The following is a 16,712-nucleotide window of genomic DNA, read 5'->3' on the forward strand; positions in this document are numbered from 1 at the left end:
GTGATAGAATTGAGATTCAATGTGACAAGTTGCTAGCCCATCGCCTACAAGAGGAATGCTAAGTTTATAAGTCTGTCCCTTAGTCGCCTGTACGACAACTATTCTAAAGTGCCGGAAACCACACGGCACATCCAATCACATCGGCTATTTGTAAAAAATTACGATTGAAAGTTTTCAGATTTTGTAGCATTTCACCCGATCTCCATCGAAGAATGTTTTGTATAGGTACCTTCTGGAATAACTTGTCTAAATAACTATGAAAACTGCATTATGTAGTTTGAAAGAAGACATTTTTAAAACTATTGTCTTCACGATTGACTAATTTAGTTACATGCAAATTATCAACTAGATAGGTAGAGATAAGAAAAAGCAAGAAGTTCACTCACTTGTTTGTCTCTTTAAGCGAAAAGAACATGGGCCCCAATTCGGCCAGCCATCTTCCATCCACAGCCGTGACGCAATGCATGTACTCCTTCGTGGTCATCATCAGCTCGTGGTACACGACGTAGTCCGGAGACGAGCCGAGGCCGAATAAAGCCGAAGTGGGATGGAGGTGGCAAGGCATTCCGGTGCGACAGTTCACGTATTCCCCGATGCCTTTCAGACGAGCGGCTTGTTGGAAGTACGCTGGAAATTAATGGGGAACAAATTTTCAAGAAATTGAACCAAAAATTTTAAGAAACTACAAATGTGTTGGTTGGAATTGGATATATTACATATTTGGAGATAAAGTCGTATTCTATTATCGCTTCAAAAGTAATTTATATCAAAATATATATCAAATATTTTATTTTCTCAAATCTTAGGCAGTAAGTTCAAAGTTAAGATTACGAGAAACTGGTGTCTGAACTAAATAGATAGAATAGATTTAAATACATACACACGAAATCAATGGAATGGAGACACGCAAAGTATGTAAAGATTCGCAATAGATGCAATTTGAGTTTTATTATGACTTATCGAAACCTTTTGACTGTGTTTACCATACAAAATTTCATCTATATTTCTCTCATAACAACATTGACACGACAGCTTTAAAAAATTATGGCATTTTCGTATTACAAAGACGATTCATAACACTTTAAAAAACATGAAATCACGTAAATTTTAAACAAGACTTGGTGTTCCCCAAGGGTCACATTTTTGACCAATTAAATATATAATTTGAAATCTCACCAGAACAAATACACTTCCGAACAGTGTCCCAGTCAGTCCCACAGGAGACCAGCGGCAGTCGTTGTTGCTGCAGAATGTCGCGCAACTGTTGTCGGACTTCGCGTACTTTCCGCATTGCTTTGCCGTGAACGAAATGTTCTGTGCACCATTGGCTTGAGTATCTGCGAAATTGAATTATTTGTGAGTAAAGAAAAGTCATTGGTTGTTTATAAAAATACCTAATCATTTAGGTTTTTGAGGCTCATTTTGAAATATTTACAAAGAATTAAAAATTTAGAAATACAATCACTAGCGGCTTAGACAATCTAAGGTTGTTATATCTTACGGTTGATAGTTTTAAATATTTTAGAAGCTAATCAATCGTCTCATTTAGAAAATATCTCTAGATCTGATAGCTTTGCTCAGTTATACAATCTATAGGTAGAAGACCTTTTAAAAAAAGTATATCGCGCCAACCCGACTCCAGCACAAAATATATTGAATTTTATACAATTCTAGTTAATTTTTTTCTACATTCAACTGTTCTGTAGCGAATAGAACAAAATTGTACAACGCGACACGAACCATTAAACAGTTCTTAAATTAGAAAAAGATAAAATAAAAATTCATACTTGTTAGACTTCCACTGGTTATACAAATGCAACAGAGTGAGATGATCAGACTCAGGCACTTGGAACTTTTCTCTCACAGAGTCCGCTTCCTCCTCGCGGCCTTGCGGTCTGTAGAACACTGATGGTACCGACAGCATTGACACTGAAACAAGAATATTTGTCACATTTTTTTTTTTTACAAATTTCACTGATTGATTTAGCCTCGTTGCAACATTTTGCAATGAGGGTTGTTTAAAATGTCACATACCAGATGTCAGCACTGATGGATCTTTATTTGGTTTTAGTACCATGGGTAACAGTTTACGAATGCTTATAGTTTTTTCATACAGACATACATACATATGACACGTCTATACCCCTTGCGGTGTAAAGCCAATAGTCTTAAAAGACTGATAGGCCACGTTCAGCTGTTTGGCTTAATGATAGGATTGAGATTCAAATAGAGACACATAACATTAGCATTATGCTTTTAAATAATTAATAAATATAATTTTTTGTACTAAATCCTAAACGCCTAGAACTATTTTGAAGTAAAGTTTTCGTTTAATATATTTTGCTATAATTAATCACAGGCAGTTCTGTCATTTTCTTTTTGTTAATTATTTTCTTAAAAAACTGCTTTAAAAAACGATTATAGCGATAAGATCTTGGGAGGTACTAATCTGGTACTAAGTGTCCGTGTGGTCATCTCGACGGTATACATTATATTTTTATAAGAAACGAAGGTCTCCATTTTGACGTCAAGATGGAGGAACCACATATCACAATCGATATTTTTCAATTCTTTGAGGTACAAAATTTTTTGATATAGGTACCAAAAGGTACAAACCAGGTACTAAGGGCTGGTTCGACAATATTTGTGTTTTGCGAGATGGCTCCGTCATCTTGACGTTCATGTTTTTTGGCAAATTTTTCTTCCAAATTCTGTGAATCAATCTGTCGTGTCCCTATTAAATAAATAAGGATAATGAGAAACTCTTATCAAAATATTGCATTGTCATCGGTCCTTGATACGTGTGCAAAGTTCCAAGTTGATCAGACGTTTAGAAACCAGTGAAAATTAAGCTCAAAGATTCCGTTACATACATACAACATAAAAGCGTAGTAAAAAGAACTAGAATATCTTTGTTTGTACCCGTACCAATGATGAGAACTTCAGCGCTACACCCCATCTCGGCGGACACAATGAGCATGTGGCACTGCGGCGGGTCCAACGGGAACTCGGCCATTTGTCTGCCGAGCGGGGTCAACGCCCCCGTGCCGTCCAAAGCGCCGAGGATCCACAATTCAGCGGTATTCACGGCGCGGCCATTCAGTCTTTTCAAGACTATTGGCTCTGTCTACCCCGCAAGGGATATAGACGTGACCATATGTATGTATGTATGTATGTGGAACTATTTTTTTTTTTATTTATTTCAGTAGCTTAAATCTATCTTTACAGTTTGCATCAATGCGATAGAAAAGCAAACTGGAATAGAATACATATATAGTTGATTTAATTGTACCCATACCAATGATGAGAACTTCAGCGCTACACCCCATCTCGGCGGACACAATGAGCATGTGGCACTGCGGCGGGTCCAACGGGAACTCGGCCATTTGTCGGCCGAGCGGGGTCAACGCCCCCGTGCCGTCCAAAGCGCCGAGGATCCACAATTCAGCGGTATTCACGGCGCGGCCATTCAGTCTTTTCAAGACTATTGGCTCTGTCTACCCCGCAAGGGATATAGACGTGACCATATGTATGTATGTATGTGGAACTATTATTATTTTTTTATTTATTTCAGAAGCTTAAATCTATCTTTACAGTTTGCAACAATGCGATGGAGAAGCAAACTGGAATAGAATACATATACCTATTTGATTGAATTGTACCCGTACCAATGATGAGAACTTCAGCGCTACACCCCATCTCGGCGGACACAATGAGCATGTGGCACTGCGGCGGGTCCAACGGGAACTCGGCCATTTGTCGGCCGAGCGGGGTCAACGCCCCCGTGCCGTCCAAAGCGCCGAGGATCCACAATTCAGCGGTATTCACGGCGCGGTCATGCAGTCTTTTCAAGACTATTGGCTCTGTCTACCCCGCAAGGGATATAGTGACCGTATATGTATGTATGTATGTGGAACTTTTTTATTTTTTTATTTCAGAAGCTTAAATCTATCTTTACAGTTTGCAACAATGCGATGGAGAAGCAAACTGGAATAGAATATATATACCTATTTGATTGAATTGTACCCGTACCAATGATGAGAACTTCAGCGCTACACCCCATCTCGGCGGACACAATGAGCATGTGGCACTGCGGCGGGTCCAACGGGAACTCGGCCATTTGTCGGCCGAGCGGGGTCAACGCCCCCGTGCCGTCCAAAGCGCCGAGGATCCACAATTCAGCGGTATTCACGGCGCGGCCATTCAGTCTTTTCAAGACTATTGGCTCTGTCTACCCCGCAAGGGATATAGACGTGACCATATGTATGTATGTGGAACTATTTTTTTTTTAATTTATTTCAGAAGCTTAAATCTATCTTTACAGTTTGCAACAATGCGATGGAGAAGCAAACTGGAATAGAATACATAATTATATTTGATTGTACTCGTACCGATGATGAGAACTTCAGCGCTACACCCCATCTCGGCGGACACAATGAGCATGTGGCACTGCGGCGGGTCCAACGGGAACTCGGCCATTTGTCTGCCGAGCGGGGTCAACGCCCCCGTGCCGTCCAAAGCGCCGAGGATCCATAGTTGGTACATAGAATTGAGAATTGTGTCCTGTGAACGAAAAAACAAAAAAAAAATAATTTTAATTAAAATAATTAAAAATGTAAAAAAAATATATACACTTACTAAAAAGCTAATTCTTTAAATCAAATTATAAATACCGTAGATATGCCAAAAAATTGAACTGAGAACCTACGCCTCTTGTGAAGTCTGTTGAAAAGACGAGAGGTCAAACTTTATGTGGCCAATTGGTATTTTCGAGACAGTTGGCTCTGTCTACCCCACAGGGGATATAGACGTGATTATATGTATGTATGTTCGCTTAATCTCCTGTCTCTTATCTCTGCGTGTTCCCGGTTACACCCTACACCCTCCCCGGTTCCCTGATCCTAAAAAAAAGGAGATCCTATCCCTTAATATTGACTTTCCACCCACCCTAAGGTTGACTGGAAGAGATTGCCTTAGCGATAAGTCCGCCTTTGCACCTCATTACCTGCGTTTTTTTTCAGTTTTTCTTTCTCTTATGGTGCAATTAAGACTATCTATCTATCTACAGGCCACACGTTCCGTTACTTAAAAAAAAAAAACTATCAATCCATCCATTGCTCACACGTTCCGTTACTTAAAAAAAAAAAAAAAAAAAAAACCTTAACCCTACAACACCCACCTGCGGTGGCGGATCCATAAAATGGAACGCGAGCAAATCCTCAACCCCCAATGACTTCAGCAGCAACACGGTGTTGGCCAGATTGGTCCTCTGTATCTCGGGCACGGTGGAAGGCAGCAGCTCGTGCTGGTACTGCCGCTGGGTGTAGAGGCAGAAGGCCCTGCCTGGCCCGGTTCTCCCTGCTCGGCCTGCACGTTGTCGGGCGTTCGCCTGGCTCACTGGATATATCTGGAACATACATACATACATACATAAATGTAATAGTTTACTCGACACTCTTTGAATATCAGTACGAGGAAGATTAAGAGCGGATTCACGAAGTTGTTCTCGTATTGTGATACGAGAAAATACATACATACATACATATAATCACGTCTATATCCATTGCGGGGTAGACAGAGCCAACAGTCTTTTAAAGACCGATAGGCCACGTTTAGCTGTTTGGCTTTAAGATAGAATTGAGATTCAAATAGCGACAGGTTGCTAGCCCATCGCTTAAAAGAAGAATCCCAAGTTTATAAGCGTACCCCTTAGTCGCCTTTTACGACATCCATGGGAGAGAGATGGAGTGGTCCTATTCTTTTTTCTATTGGTGCCAAGAACCACACGGCACGGATCTGGGACGGAGGAATTTTTGTAGTTTTTGTCAATGGATCTTCCGAAGGTTGGTTAGTGACAGCATTAACTAACATTCGGGAACCTTCAGTGTACCTAAAATTGTTGTCAAATATATACAGTTTAGATATAAAGCTCATATGTTTTTCGCTGATAATAATTGAATCGCATAAGTTTTTTATGCAATAGGTATATAAAAAAAATACTTAAGAAAAGGGAGGCCTATGACAAGTAGTAGATCAATGTTGGTGACATATTACTTAGTCGCCAAAATTGAAGGAGAGTAATGATTTTTTACCCGATTACTGCAATGCATTGAATGATTTGTATTTTATGAAATAAACCAAAACCGCCGAGCTTGCATGAAGAGAGTTATGAATGTGGATTATGCAAAAGAAGTGTGCAGGGATCGTGGCAAGTGAATAGATGTGATCTCTGCCTACACTACACCTCCGGGAAAGAGGCGTAATTTATGTGTGTTTGTATTTTGTGAAATATAAAGTTTTGATAAAATCTATTTTGGTTCAGTTCGCGGTTTTTGGTTCTAAAGCTCTGCCTACCCCGCAAGGGATAAAGACGTGATATTATGTATGTAAATCCATAACATGACATACCTGCAAAGCGTCCATGCCGATCCTTGGATTGTAGACTTTCAATTTGCAATATCCCGAGTCGATGACATACATTATACCGTCCACTGTCAAGGAAGTTTCTGGAATAAAAAGTGTATTATCATTATTGGGCCTTCATTAAGTCTACAGCTAAAGTGTAAAAACAATTTTATTTTGCACGTCTGCTATATCAGACTGAATACAGAAACATAAAATAATATATGTGTACCTATTATATACATATGTATAATATGGTAATACCTTAATAAATCAAATTTACTCTGGCAAATAAGTAATTATGGTAAAAAAAGGAAAAATGTAACTGATAGCACAGCAGAATTGATTGGTCGTATAAAGCTTAAAATTTATATGTCCTTCCTCAGGGAAAATAGGAACCGATTTCGGCAAATTCTCGCGGGAACACCCTTCATTACCCAAAATTCATACACAACAGCGAAGCCACCAGATTAACGTATCAGCAATATTAGCAGTGAGGTCTCTCATGAAGGATTTCATAAAATACCCTCGGGAACAGGGGCACTCTTTATACAAAATTTCTACATAAGCGAAATACCAACATGTGACGTCATGCCGCTTCGGTCTCCCCGGCGCCCCTCCCCACCCGGGAGCCCAATAAAAGCGCGCGCAACGCTGAACGCTGGTACTCCATCACGGTTGCCAATCTCCCCCCGATAACCCTGCGTCCGCTAGGAGGCAAGGTTATCGATACCGCCCCCCTCATCGCACCCACAGGAACAGGCCGCGAAGAAGTAGGAACAGTAGCGTTCACCAAGTACCGCAATGTACCAGGGCGCTTCACGCCGACACGATAGGCCCTTAAGGCAAGATAGGTTAGCCAAGATAGAACTCCTAAGGTTATGAGCGTTGCATCCGCTCGCGAGTTTGCATTGCTCAAAGGCAAAGTCCAAGGTCGAGGTTCGTCCCACGTGGGAGCCCCTTGCGCACTTTCGCCGAAAAGGCTGTAGGAGGAGCGTCAAGCCCTCGCCTAAAACTGTCCCGCTGTAATAGTGAACGCCCTTCAGACAAACTATGTTTTGAAAGTCCAAAAAAAAAATGAACGCTGGTAGTTCACCTTTGGTTTCCGGCACCAATGCAAAAAAGAATGGCGACTAAGGGATGGGCTTATAAAATTGCGATCCCTTTTTTTTAGGGGATGGGCTAGCAACCTGTCACTATTTGGATCTCAATTCCATCATTAAGCCGAGCAGCTGAATGTGGAGATTCAGTCTTTTCGGGACTATTGGCTCTGTCTACCCCGTAAGGGATACTATATCTATGTATGTTTTTGACAGCATTTCAGTTACCTGCGTCGTTTGACTAAAACGCCACAAACTTACCAGCAATATTAGTGGCGACAATGCATTTCCTCTGGCCAGGTGGCGCCCTCTGGAAGATCTTAGCCTGCAAATCTGCGGGTAGCTGGGAATAGATCGGCAGCACGGTCAGTGGTGGGGCGCTGTCTAAATCAGCTAAGCGTTCTGTCAATGTCTGCAATAAGAGAAAAGTTAACTGAGAATTGATTTTGAAATCCTACTAATCTATATATCTATATTCTATATATCTATATATGTATATAAAAGCGAAAAACACTCACTTAGGAATCACGAAATCTCGAAATCTACTGAGCCAATAAAGATGAAATTTGGCAGGAAGATAGATTTTAATTAGGAGGGATCCACTAAGAAAGGATTTTTGGAAATTCTATTCCTAAGGGGGTGAAATAGTGGTTGCAAGTTTGTATGAAACTTCGTTATTTTTAGTGTGGGTTACGCGGACGAAGTCGCGGGCAACAGCTAGTATATTATAAATGCGAAAGTTTGTATGTCAGAATGTCAGTATGGATGTTTGTTAATCTTTCACGCAAAAACTACTGAACGGATTACGATGAAATTTGGTATGTAGGTAGCTGAAGACCCAGAATAACACACTACTTTCAATCCCGGAATTCCCGCGGTATTGATAGGATTTTAAAGCGGAAGAAGTCTCGGGTGGCCTCTAGTAAATCATTAAAACCTCACGACTTTTCAATTTTTATATTTCGAGTAAAATAATATATTATAAGGATCGGTTTAGTAGATTTAGGGTTCACCTTTTACATATATAGTCACGTCTATATTCCTTGCGGGGTAGACATGGCCAATAGTCTCGAAAATTACTGGCAGAATCTTATAGCAATACTAGAGGACACACCTTAATCCCGTCAATCCACCTTGAAATCCCGCTCTTGATAACGCCTAGAGTACTTAGGGAACCTAAATTCCAAGTTTTTAGTTTTTTTTGTTTTAGCCTAGCTCCAGTGGCTTGGGCTATGCATTGTTTGTTACGGAAACGGAACTAACTCTAACGGAACAGTTTTATATAGATGATGCTATCAACACTTTTTACTTGTAATGTTGTGCCGTGGGTCCCTATAGAATAGGACTTTCAATACCTTCTTACCAACGGATGTCGTAAAAGGCTAATAAACTTGGGATCCTTCTTATAGGCGACAGGCTAGCAACTTGTCACTATTTTAATCTCAATTCGATCATTCTATTATTCATTAAGCCAAGAAGCTGAACGTGGCCTATCAGTCTTTTCAAGACTGTTGGCTCTGTCCACCCCGCAAGGGATATAGACGTAATAATATGTATGTATACAGATTTCAAAAAGGCCACGTTCAGCTGAATGGCTTATCGTGGCCTTTCAATACTGTTGGCTCTGTCTACCCCGCAACGGATATAGACGTGAATGTTGTAACAAACCTCGCACGTGACCTCGATGTCCTCCTGACCAGGCATGAAGATCAGGATGTCTCCGTCATCCGGCTGCAGGTGGATTTGTAACGCCTGATGAAAAAAAAAAAAAGTTTAAGATTTCATTGTATGTTGTTATTGTATTGTATTATCCTTGATTTATAAAGACAATACGTGCGAGGTGTGAAAAAGGTTAGAATATAAAAAAAATTGACTAGTCCTTGGAAATAGGACTACTCCACATCTTTCTCATTAAAGTCCTAAAAGGTGACTAACGGAATGGCTAATAAACTTGGGATTCTTAATATAGCTGATAAGTTAATAACATGTCACTATTTGAATCTCAATTCCATCATTAAGCCATGCAGCTGAACGTAGCCTTTTAGTCTTTTCAAAATTGCTGGCCTTGTCTTACCCGCAACGGATAGAGACGTGATTATTTGCATGTATGTATGAAAGGGACAGTATATTTAGTATTTAATGGAATTTCCTGATGCTTCTGGCGTTCCTGACAAAAAGGTGACACCTTTGGAAAATTATGGGGAAATTCAGACACTGTTACAATCCTGACTCAAAGTCCTAACCCGGTCGTGGGTAAGGTAGGTAAAGTGAACAAATTTTATAAGGGTGTTTTTATTTTGGTTTTAATATATATATATATATGAATTATTCATAATTCATTTATTTTTGTCCGACACAGGTAACAAATTGGTACATTTAAATACAAATAAACTTGTTATACTGCGCCATCAGGCATACAAAAATAATTATTTTCGTACTTGTCATATAGGTAGCTTTATTTTAAGATTTGTGATGATAAATGTAACATAAATTCAAGAAAAAAAAATACATTTGCTATAGGTTAAACGATAATAGTTTAAACTATTGCATTATAATATAGATATTATCTAATTAAATCTAAAAATAAACAAGCATAATAGTCACATACGTAGAGGTAATTTCCCAGACGCATTGCTTCAACTAAATTACGAGTACCTATATCTCACATAAACATGTAATTTAGTTACAGCATTAATATAAATACCGTGTAGTCAGGCTTAAATCTCAGTTTACGACTTGACGTCAAAATGACTCGTCACAATGAGGACGCGACTCAAACAGATTGCATACTTTGACGTAAGCATACTGAGATAAGATTGTTGGCGAACTTTAATACATTATATCAGTTTTAAAGAATTGTGTGAGTTCAAAGATTTGATATAGATCTAATTGATAACTTTGTAACTAGATTTGAAAGTTAGGCATTCCTTAACAGACAAGAAGATATAATATTTACTAGGTTTTACATATAATTACGTCTATATCTCTTGCGGGGTAGACAGAGCCAACAGTAATCAAAAGACTGAAAGGCCAAGTTCAGCTGTTTGGCTTAATGATAAAATTGATTCAAATAGTGACAGGTTGCTAGCTTAAGGCCTAAAAGAGTATTTACAATTATATAAGCCTATTCCTTAGTCGCCTTTCACGATGTCCATGGGAAAGAGTGGAGTGGATGGAGTAGTCCTATTCTTTTTTCTAGGTCGTATTTTATTTCATTGTTCTAGAATAAATAAAACTAAAATAAATCAAAAATGAAAATAAAAATTAATATGACCAAACTAATTTAACTAATAAATAAAACAAAAACATTCTAGAACGCAAAAAGAACTCTTACAGAAAAATCTTTGAAAGTAATATGTTTGACATAACTATTGTTTTAAATAAAAGTGTAAATAACAAAGTTCAAATGAAATAATTTGAACTTTAGTCATGTACCTGAAGAAATGTAAACATGAACATCTCGTGTTAAACTTTGAACATGCAGAACATACTATTGTCATACATTTTGTCTTGAAGTTCAATATACTAACGAAAATAACATACTAAATGCGACATATGAAATTACATAACATCAATTATATATATACCTAAAAAAGCCACATAGCGTTTGTTCCATTAGGAACATTTTGGTACAAATGTAACTTTATCAATCCTCGAAAACACTGACCACACAGTGCCGTGTGGTTCCTGGCACCAATACAAAAAGGAATAGGACCACTCCATCTCTTTCCCATGGATGTCGTAAAAGGCGACTAAGGGATAGGCTTACAAACTTGGGATTCTTTTTTAGGCGATGGGCTTTAAGCCAAATAGCTGAACGTGGCCATTCAGTCTTTTCAAGACTGTTGGCTCTGTCTACCCCTCAAGGGATATAGACGTGACCATATGAATGTATGTAAAACACCGATGGCTAAATTGCTTATTGTGTAGATAGAAATGATAACGTCTTTTACACCGGATGGGTTTGCAGAGACTGCATATTCCCACTTGATATGTAATTACGTCTTTTGATACTTCTATTGATTCATGTTTCATGTCATGTTTTGATGCAAGCTCGTCGGGTTTTTTTTTCAAGGTACGTTTATTTTATTTCGAATTCATGAAATAACACACACATGACTGATGTCTCTGCCAGATGACCAGAAATCACTTCCGAAAAATCTTTTATTTACCTATTTATTTCATTTGCCAATTCTATAGATACATACACAGAAAACATATAAGATTGATAAACAAAAGAAATTGTAATACATCATTCTGCTTATTTATAAAGAAATCCCTTCCAGAAAATTCCAGACAAGATAAATGATGAAAAGATTTCGATAAAAATCTGTATGTGTTTCACGTTAAATAATCCAAACGTTAAAGCCTCCATCAAGCGAACAAAGTTCACAGAATGCGCCCTTGGGGTGACCCAGAGCTACGATTCAATTAAGTTTTACAAGAGTTTAAGACAAAATTTTTGTCTATCTATAGATAATTCAATTTACTTATGATGTGATAGATTGATATTTTATTATTTATACCAGAACTCGGGTATATTCTACTAATATTATAAATGCGAAAGTTTGTGAGTATGTCAGGATGTCAGTATGGATGTTTGTTACTCTTTCACGCAAAAACTACTGAACCGATTACGATGAAAATTGGTATTTATGCCTGAAGACCCAGAACAACATATAGGCTACTTTTTATCCCGGAGTTCCCGCGGGATTGATAGGGTTTCCATGCGGACGAAGTCGCGGGCGGCCTCTAGTTCTATATATTGTGCTCATGCTTTCAACCAATATATAATAATATTGTCTACCTTTAATTGAATTTACTTATGATGTTTGACAGTAAAGCCATATCAAAATTTTTTTTAGAACATTAGGTTCTGCGAGATTATCATTAAATTAATTTCTCTGTTTCGTGTGGTTCCCGGCACCTGTACAAAAAAGAACAGGACCACTCCATCTCTTTCCTATGGATGTCGTAAAAGGCGACTAAGGGATAGGCTTACAAACTTGGGATTCTTTTTTTAGGCGATGGGTTAGCAACCTGTCACTATTTGGATCTCAATTCTATCATTAAACCAAATAGCTGAGAGTGGCCTATCAGTCTTTTCAAGACTGTTGGCTCTGTCTACCCGACAAGAGATATAGACGTGACCATATTGGGGTGGCGCGCGTGCGAACTTATTCGAACCGGTTGTGTTAAAGAAGCTCCCGCCGTTTAAAATCATTATCTTGTATAAATACAGTGTTTTTACGTGCAAAAGTTGTATTGTTTTGAAGCTCAGTGATCGGGCGAGCGATTAGTGACATTGAATTTAAATAATGTACAATAACTAAATATTTACGGTGAATAATAAATTACCTAGTGAACATAGCAAACTACTTTTATGTGCGGGTCAGTCGGTTACAAAAATAAATAGTCATCGAGTTCATGACTCACTAATCTTGGTGACAATAAACAACTTTCATTATATATTTTAATTTCGTCAAACTGCGTATACCAACTTTGGCTCAGTGGGAAACCTCGCAGGGTCGATTCGCAGTGCCCGTGTTCAAATCTCGGTGCGGCATATAATATAATTGTTTTTTTTTTTTTTTTCTCTTAATCACACATTTTGTTGTGTTTTCCATTTTTTATAAAAAACTTTTTTTTTTATTACACTTTTTTTGTGTTTTCCAATTATATTCATATTTTTTTTTTTCTATACGTTTTGTAAGATGGAGCTAAGCAGAAGGTGTGCCGGATGCTTAAAAAACATTGATAGCCGACAATTTCTTACTTGTAGTATTTGCAAACAGGACTATGATCTCACTTGCGCGAACGTCTCGGAACAGCGGTTCTTTAATACTCTGACAGCTGAACACAGAACAGCGTGGAAATGCCCATTATGCGTCTGCAGGCAGCCCCGCGCAGACAACAGCAACACTCCAGTCCGCGGTGCGACTGAGGGTGTCACACTGCGCCGGGGCGCCGCGGCGCTGAGTCCCTCCGACCACGCAGGGGATGTCTCCATATCGTTACCTGTGTCCGAGCTGAACACCACAGCTCTAAATGAGACAATGGAGATAACCGACGTCCAGGCGCTGCTTTACGAGCTGCGCCAGTTCAGAGACGAGTATAGAGAGGATAGGGCCGCTGATAGAAGGCTTAGCGAAATCCTCACCGAGTCTTTGACCAAAGTTAACCTGAGGCTGGATGAAAGTGACAAAAGGTATGAACAGCTTCAAGCGCGGGTGGATAGTCTCGAACAGCAGATGAAGTTGCAGACTGAAGCACGGCCTTTTGTGGCGACCGATGTCGAGCAGTCTCTCAAAGAATCGATTGCTAACCTGAAGGCTGAGCTCAACGAGCGAGATCAGGACCTCCTGCTCAATGATGTGGAGATGACATGCATAGTGGAACAGCCAGGGGAGAGTCTACAACATATCGCGATAACGCTGGCAGATAAGCTGGGTGTGAAGCTGAAGAGCGAGGATCTGGTGAGCGTGTCCCGTGTAGGGCCTCTGGTCGCGCGGTCTGGTGCGGCGGCGGCGGTGCCGGCGGGCGGGCAGGGTCCGCGGCCGGTCGTCGTGCGGCTGGCCCGCCGGGCGCTTCGCGACGAGCTCATTCGGGCGGCGCGCGTGCGCCGCGGCGCTACGACTGAGGGCACTGGACTCCCTGGGCCTGCCCGCCGATTCTTCATCAATGAACGGCTGACAAAAGTCAACCGTCACCTATTTCGTCGAGCTCGTGAACTTGCCACGCAATACAAGTGGCGTTTTGCCTGGACAAGAGAAGGCCGTATCTACGTTCGGCAACACCAGGCACCGGACTCGCCTCGCATCCGTATTCGTAATGATCAGGATCTTAATGGTGTTTTTGGACTGGGCGTCGTTTGTTCTACTGGTCAATAAAAATTTGTTTGTTGGGTCTTATTCAGTGAATTTCTGTTATTCTCTATTATTTACTTTAGATTTTGGTTTTTATTTTGTATATCTAAAAATGCTTTACTTTAAATTACCGGGTTTTCACAGTTCCAATGCAATGTCTATTGACTTAGATTCATATAGAGTTGTATTTATTGTAGTATGTTGTTTGTATGTAGTTTGCTTCTTGACCAAAGGTGAACTTCTTTTTGCTTATGTTGAAAAAGCATGGCCTGGCTTATTGCTTTTAATTTTTCTTATGTTAAATTGCATATTATACTTTTCGTCAATTCCAGCGTCAGAGCTATTTACCCTCAAATTTACTGTAATTAAATTTCATAAGTATGCCTTTGTTTTTGGAATTCATTTTATCATTGTATTATTTTTCATTGGTGTGCTGCAGCAAAACAAAATTAAATACATATTTGCGATCCTATTCATAACATGTTACATTTTATTAATTACTTTATTTAATTGTGCATATGTATATATCTTACAATATTATATTATATCATACCTAATCTCACGTGGACTTGTTGTTGTTTATCATCACAGTGTTTGAGCCCAAAAAATTCAAGTTAGCTCTCTATAATGCAGGGTCACTTAACACCAAGCAGGATGATTTTCTCATGGCTATTGACAAATTCAAGCCGGACATAGTTGCAATTAATGAATCTTGGCTAAAAGAGGGTCAGGAGCTTTGTGCCCCAGCTGCGCCTGGCTATCGACTGTACCACGTCTCACGTCCTATCCATATGAAGGGTGGCAAGGGGGGTGGAGTAGCTTTCTATGTGAAACGTAATGTGCGAGTTCGTATCCTAAAACACCCCATTGCAAACATCGAGCAAATGTGGCTTTCTACTCGAATAAACGGCGCCGAAGTATTGGTAGGTACAGCCTATAGACCCGACTGGATAGGTGTTGACCCTTTCTTGGACGCTTTGACAGAATCAATCATGTATTTTTCTAATTTTGACTATGTTGCTCTATTGGGAGATTTTAATATTGACATGTCCGATAACTCTAATACAAATAGGCCGCGGGTTGTGGAGTTTATAGAATATCTGGAACTTAAACAGATTATCACTGAGCCAACACATCTCTCTCGCTTGCCGAATAAAACTTTGAAAGAAACCCTTATTGATCTCATCTGCACGAATGTACCGATTCATCATGTTTCAGTTACAAACATAACAGCATCGTTAGGACACTATTTTATTTGTACTGAGTTATTATTAAAAAAACCTAAAGATCCTCCGCGATTTATCGTATCCAGAGCCATTAAGAGCATTGACGTCAATGCGTTTGACCGTGATCTTAACGATATCGATTGGGAGTCAGTAAAAAACCAGCCTAGTGTTGATTTAATGGTTGAAAAGTTCAATCACAAGTTGTTGGCACTTTTTGACAAGCACGCACCGCTCAAATTGAGAAAGGCTAAGCCTAATCATTCGCTACCCTGGGTTACTGGCACATGTAGGTTAATGATGGACGAACGTAACGAAGCACATAAAAAATCTAAGTGTTCAGGATCTGATGAGGAAAGAAAATATTATAAGGAATTAAAGGTTTTGGTTCAGACTAGTTTAGCTTGTGAAAAGCGTGCATATTTCGATCAACTTATTAACAAACAGTTAAGAAATGGAAAAGTCTTTTGGCTGAATCTTAAACGGAATATCTTGGTTGATCCCTCCAGAAGTGATATATTACCGGACTCTTTTGATAATGCAAATGATATTAACAATCACTTTTTGAATGTCCCTTGCGCAGATATCAGTAAAGAAGATCTCTTTTTTTATAACAATCATAAATTTAATGATTCCTCTAAATTTAATCTAGAAACTGTAACTGAATGTGATGTAGCAAATTTTATATTTTCCATTAAATCTAATGCGATTGGCCCGGATGGTATAAGCAGAGATATGGTATTACTAACACTTCCAAATTCTTTAGATGCTATAACCCATATTATTAATACCTCTATTGTTACTGGTACTGTTCCCTGTTTCTGGAAAAGAGCCTTGGTTACACCAATACCCAAAACATCTAAACCTTCTAGTTACAGTGATCTTAGACCCATTAGTATATTGCCTTATCTTTCAAAAATTTTGGAGAAGTCCGTACAAACTCAGTTGGTCAAGTTTTTGGAAGCGAATAATGTGCTGCCCGTACTACAGTCTGGATTCCGACGCAACCATGGGACTACTACAGCACTCTTGGACGTCACTGACAACATCCTTGCTGCACAAGACAGGGGACAGTGTACAATATTGACGTTATTAGACTTTTCTCGTGCGTTCGATAGCTT

General features: G+C 39.3%; 2 protein-coding genes across 6 annotated transcripts in view; one reads left to right on the forward strand and one right to left on the reverse strand.

Moving 5' to 3' along the window:
• Positions 1-16,712, reverse strand: part of LOC106133288 (pre-mRNA-splicing factor ATP-dependent RNA helicase PRP16) — a 93,175-nt gene that overhangs the window by 1,257 nt on the left and 75,206 nt on the right. For all 5 annotated transcript variants that reach the window (XM_013332958.2, XM_060946557.1, XM_060946558.1 and 2 more), the window contains 8 exons: positions 9,171-9,254; positions 7,764-7,914; positions 6,409-6,506; positions 5,180-5,407; positions 4,392-4,563; positions 1,788-1,929; positions 1,177-1,337; positions 387-627 (listed from right to left, as the gene is read on the reverse strand). In XM_013332958.2, coding sequence (XP_013188412.2) covers positions 387-627; positions 1,177-1,337; positions 1,788-1,929; positions 4,392-4,563; positions 5,180-5,407; positions 6,409-6,506; positions 7,764-7,914; positions 9,171-9,254 — 1,277 coding nt within the window. The remainder of the gene's footprint in view (positions 1-386; positions 628-1,176; positions 1,338-1,787; positions 1,930-4,391; positions 4,564-5,179; positions 5,408-6,408; positions 6,507-7,763; positions 7,915-9,170; positions 9,255-16,712) is intronic.
• LOC132902271 (uncharacterized) lies at positions 13,215-14,613 on the forward strand. Its single transcript, XM_060946688.1, has one exon. The coding sequence runs from the start codon at positions 13,217-13,219 to the stop codon at positions 14,390-14,392; it is 1,176 nt and encodes a 391-aa protein (XP_060802671.1). The 5' UTR covers positions 13,215-13,216; the 3' UTR covers positions 14,393-14,613.

The sequence above is a fragment of the Amyelois transitella genome, chromosome 11 (assembly GCF_032362555.1).
Source record: "Amyelois transitella isolate CPQ chromosome 11, ilAmyTran1.1, whole genome shotgun sequence".
NCBI classification, from domain to species: Eukaryota; Metazoa; Arthropoda; class Insecta; order Lepidoptera; family Pyralidae; genus Amyelois; species Amyelois transitella.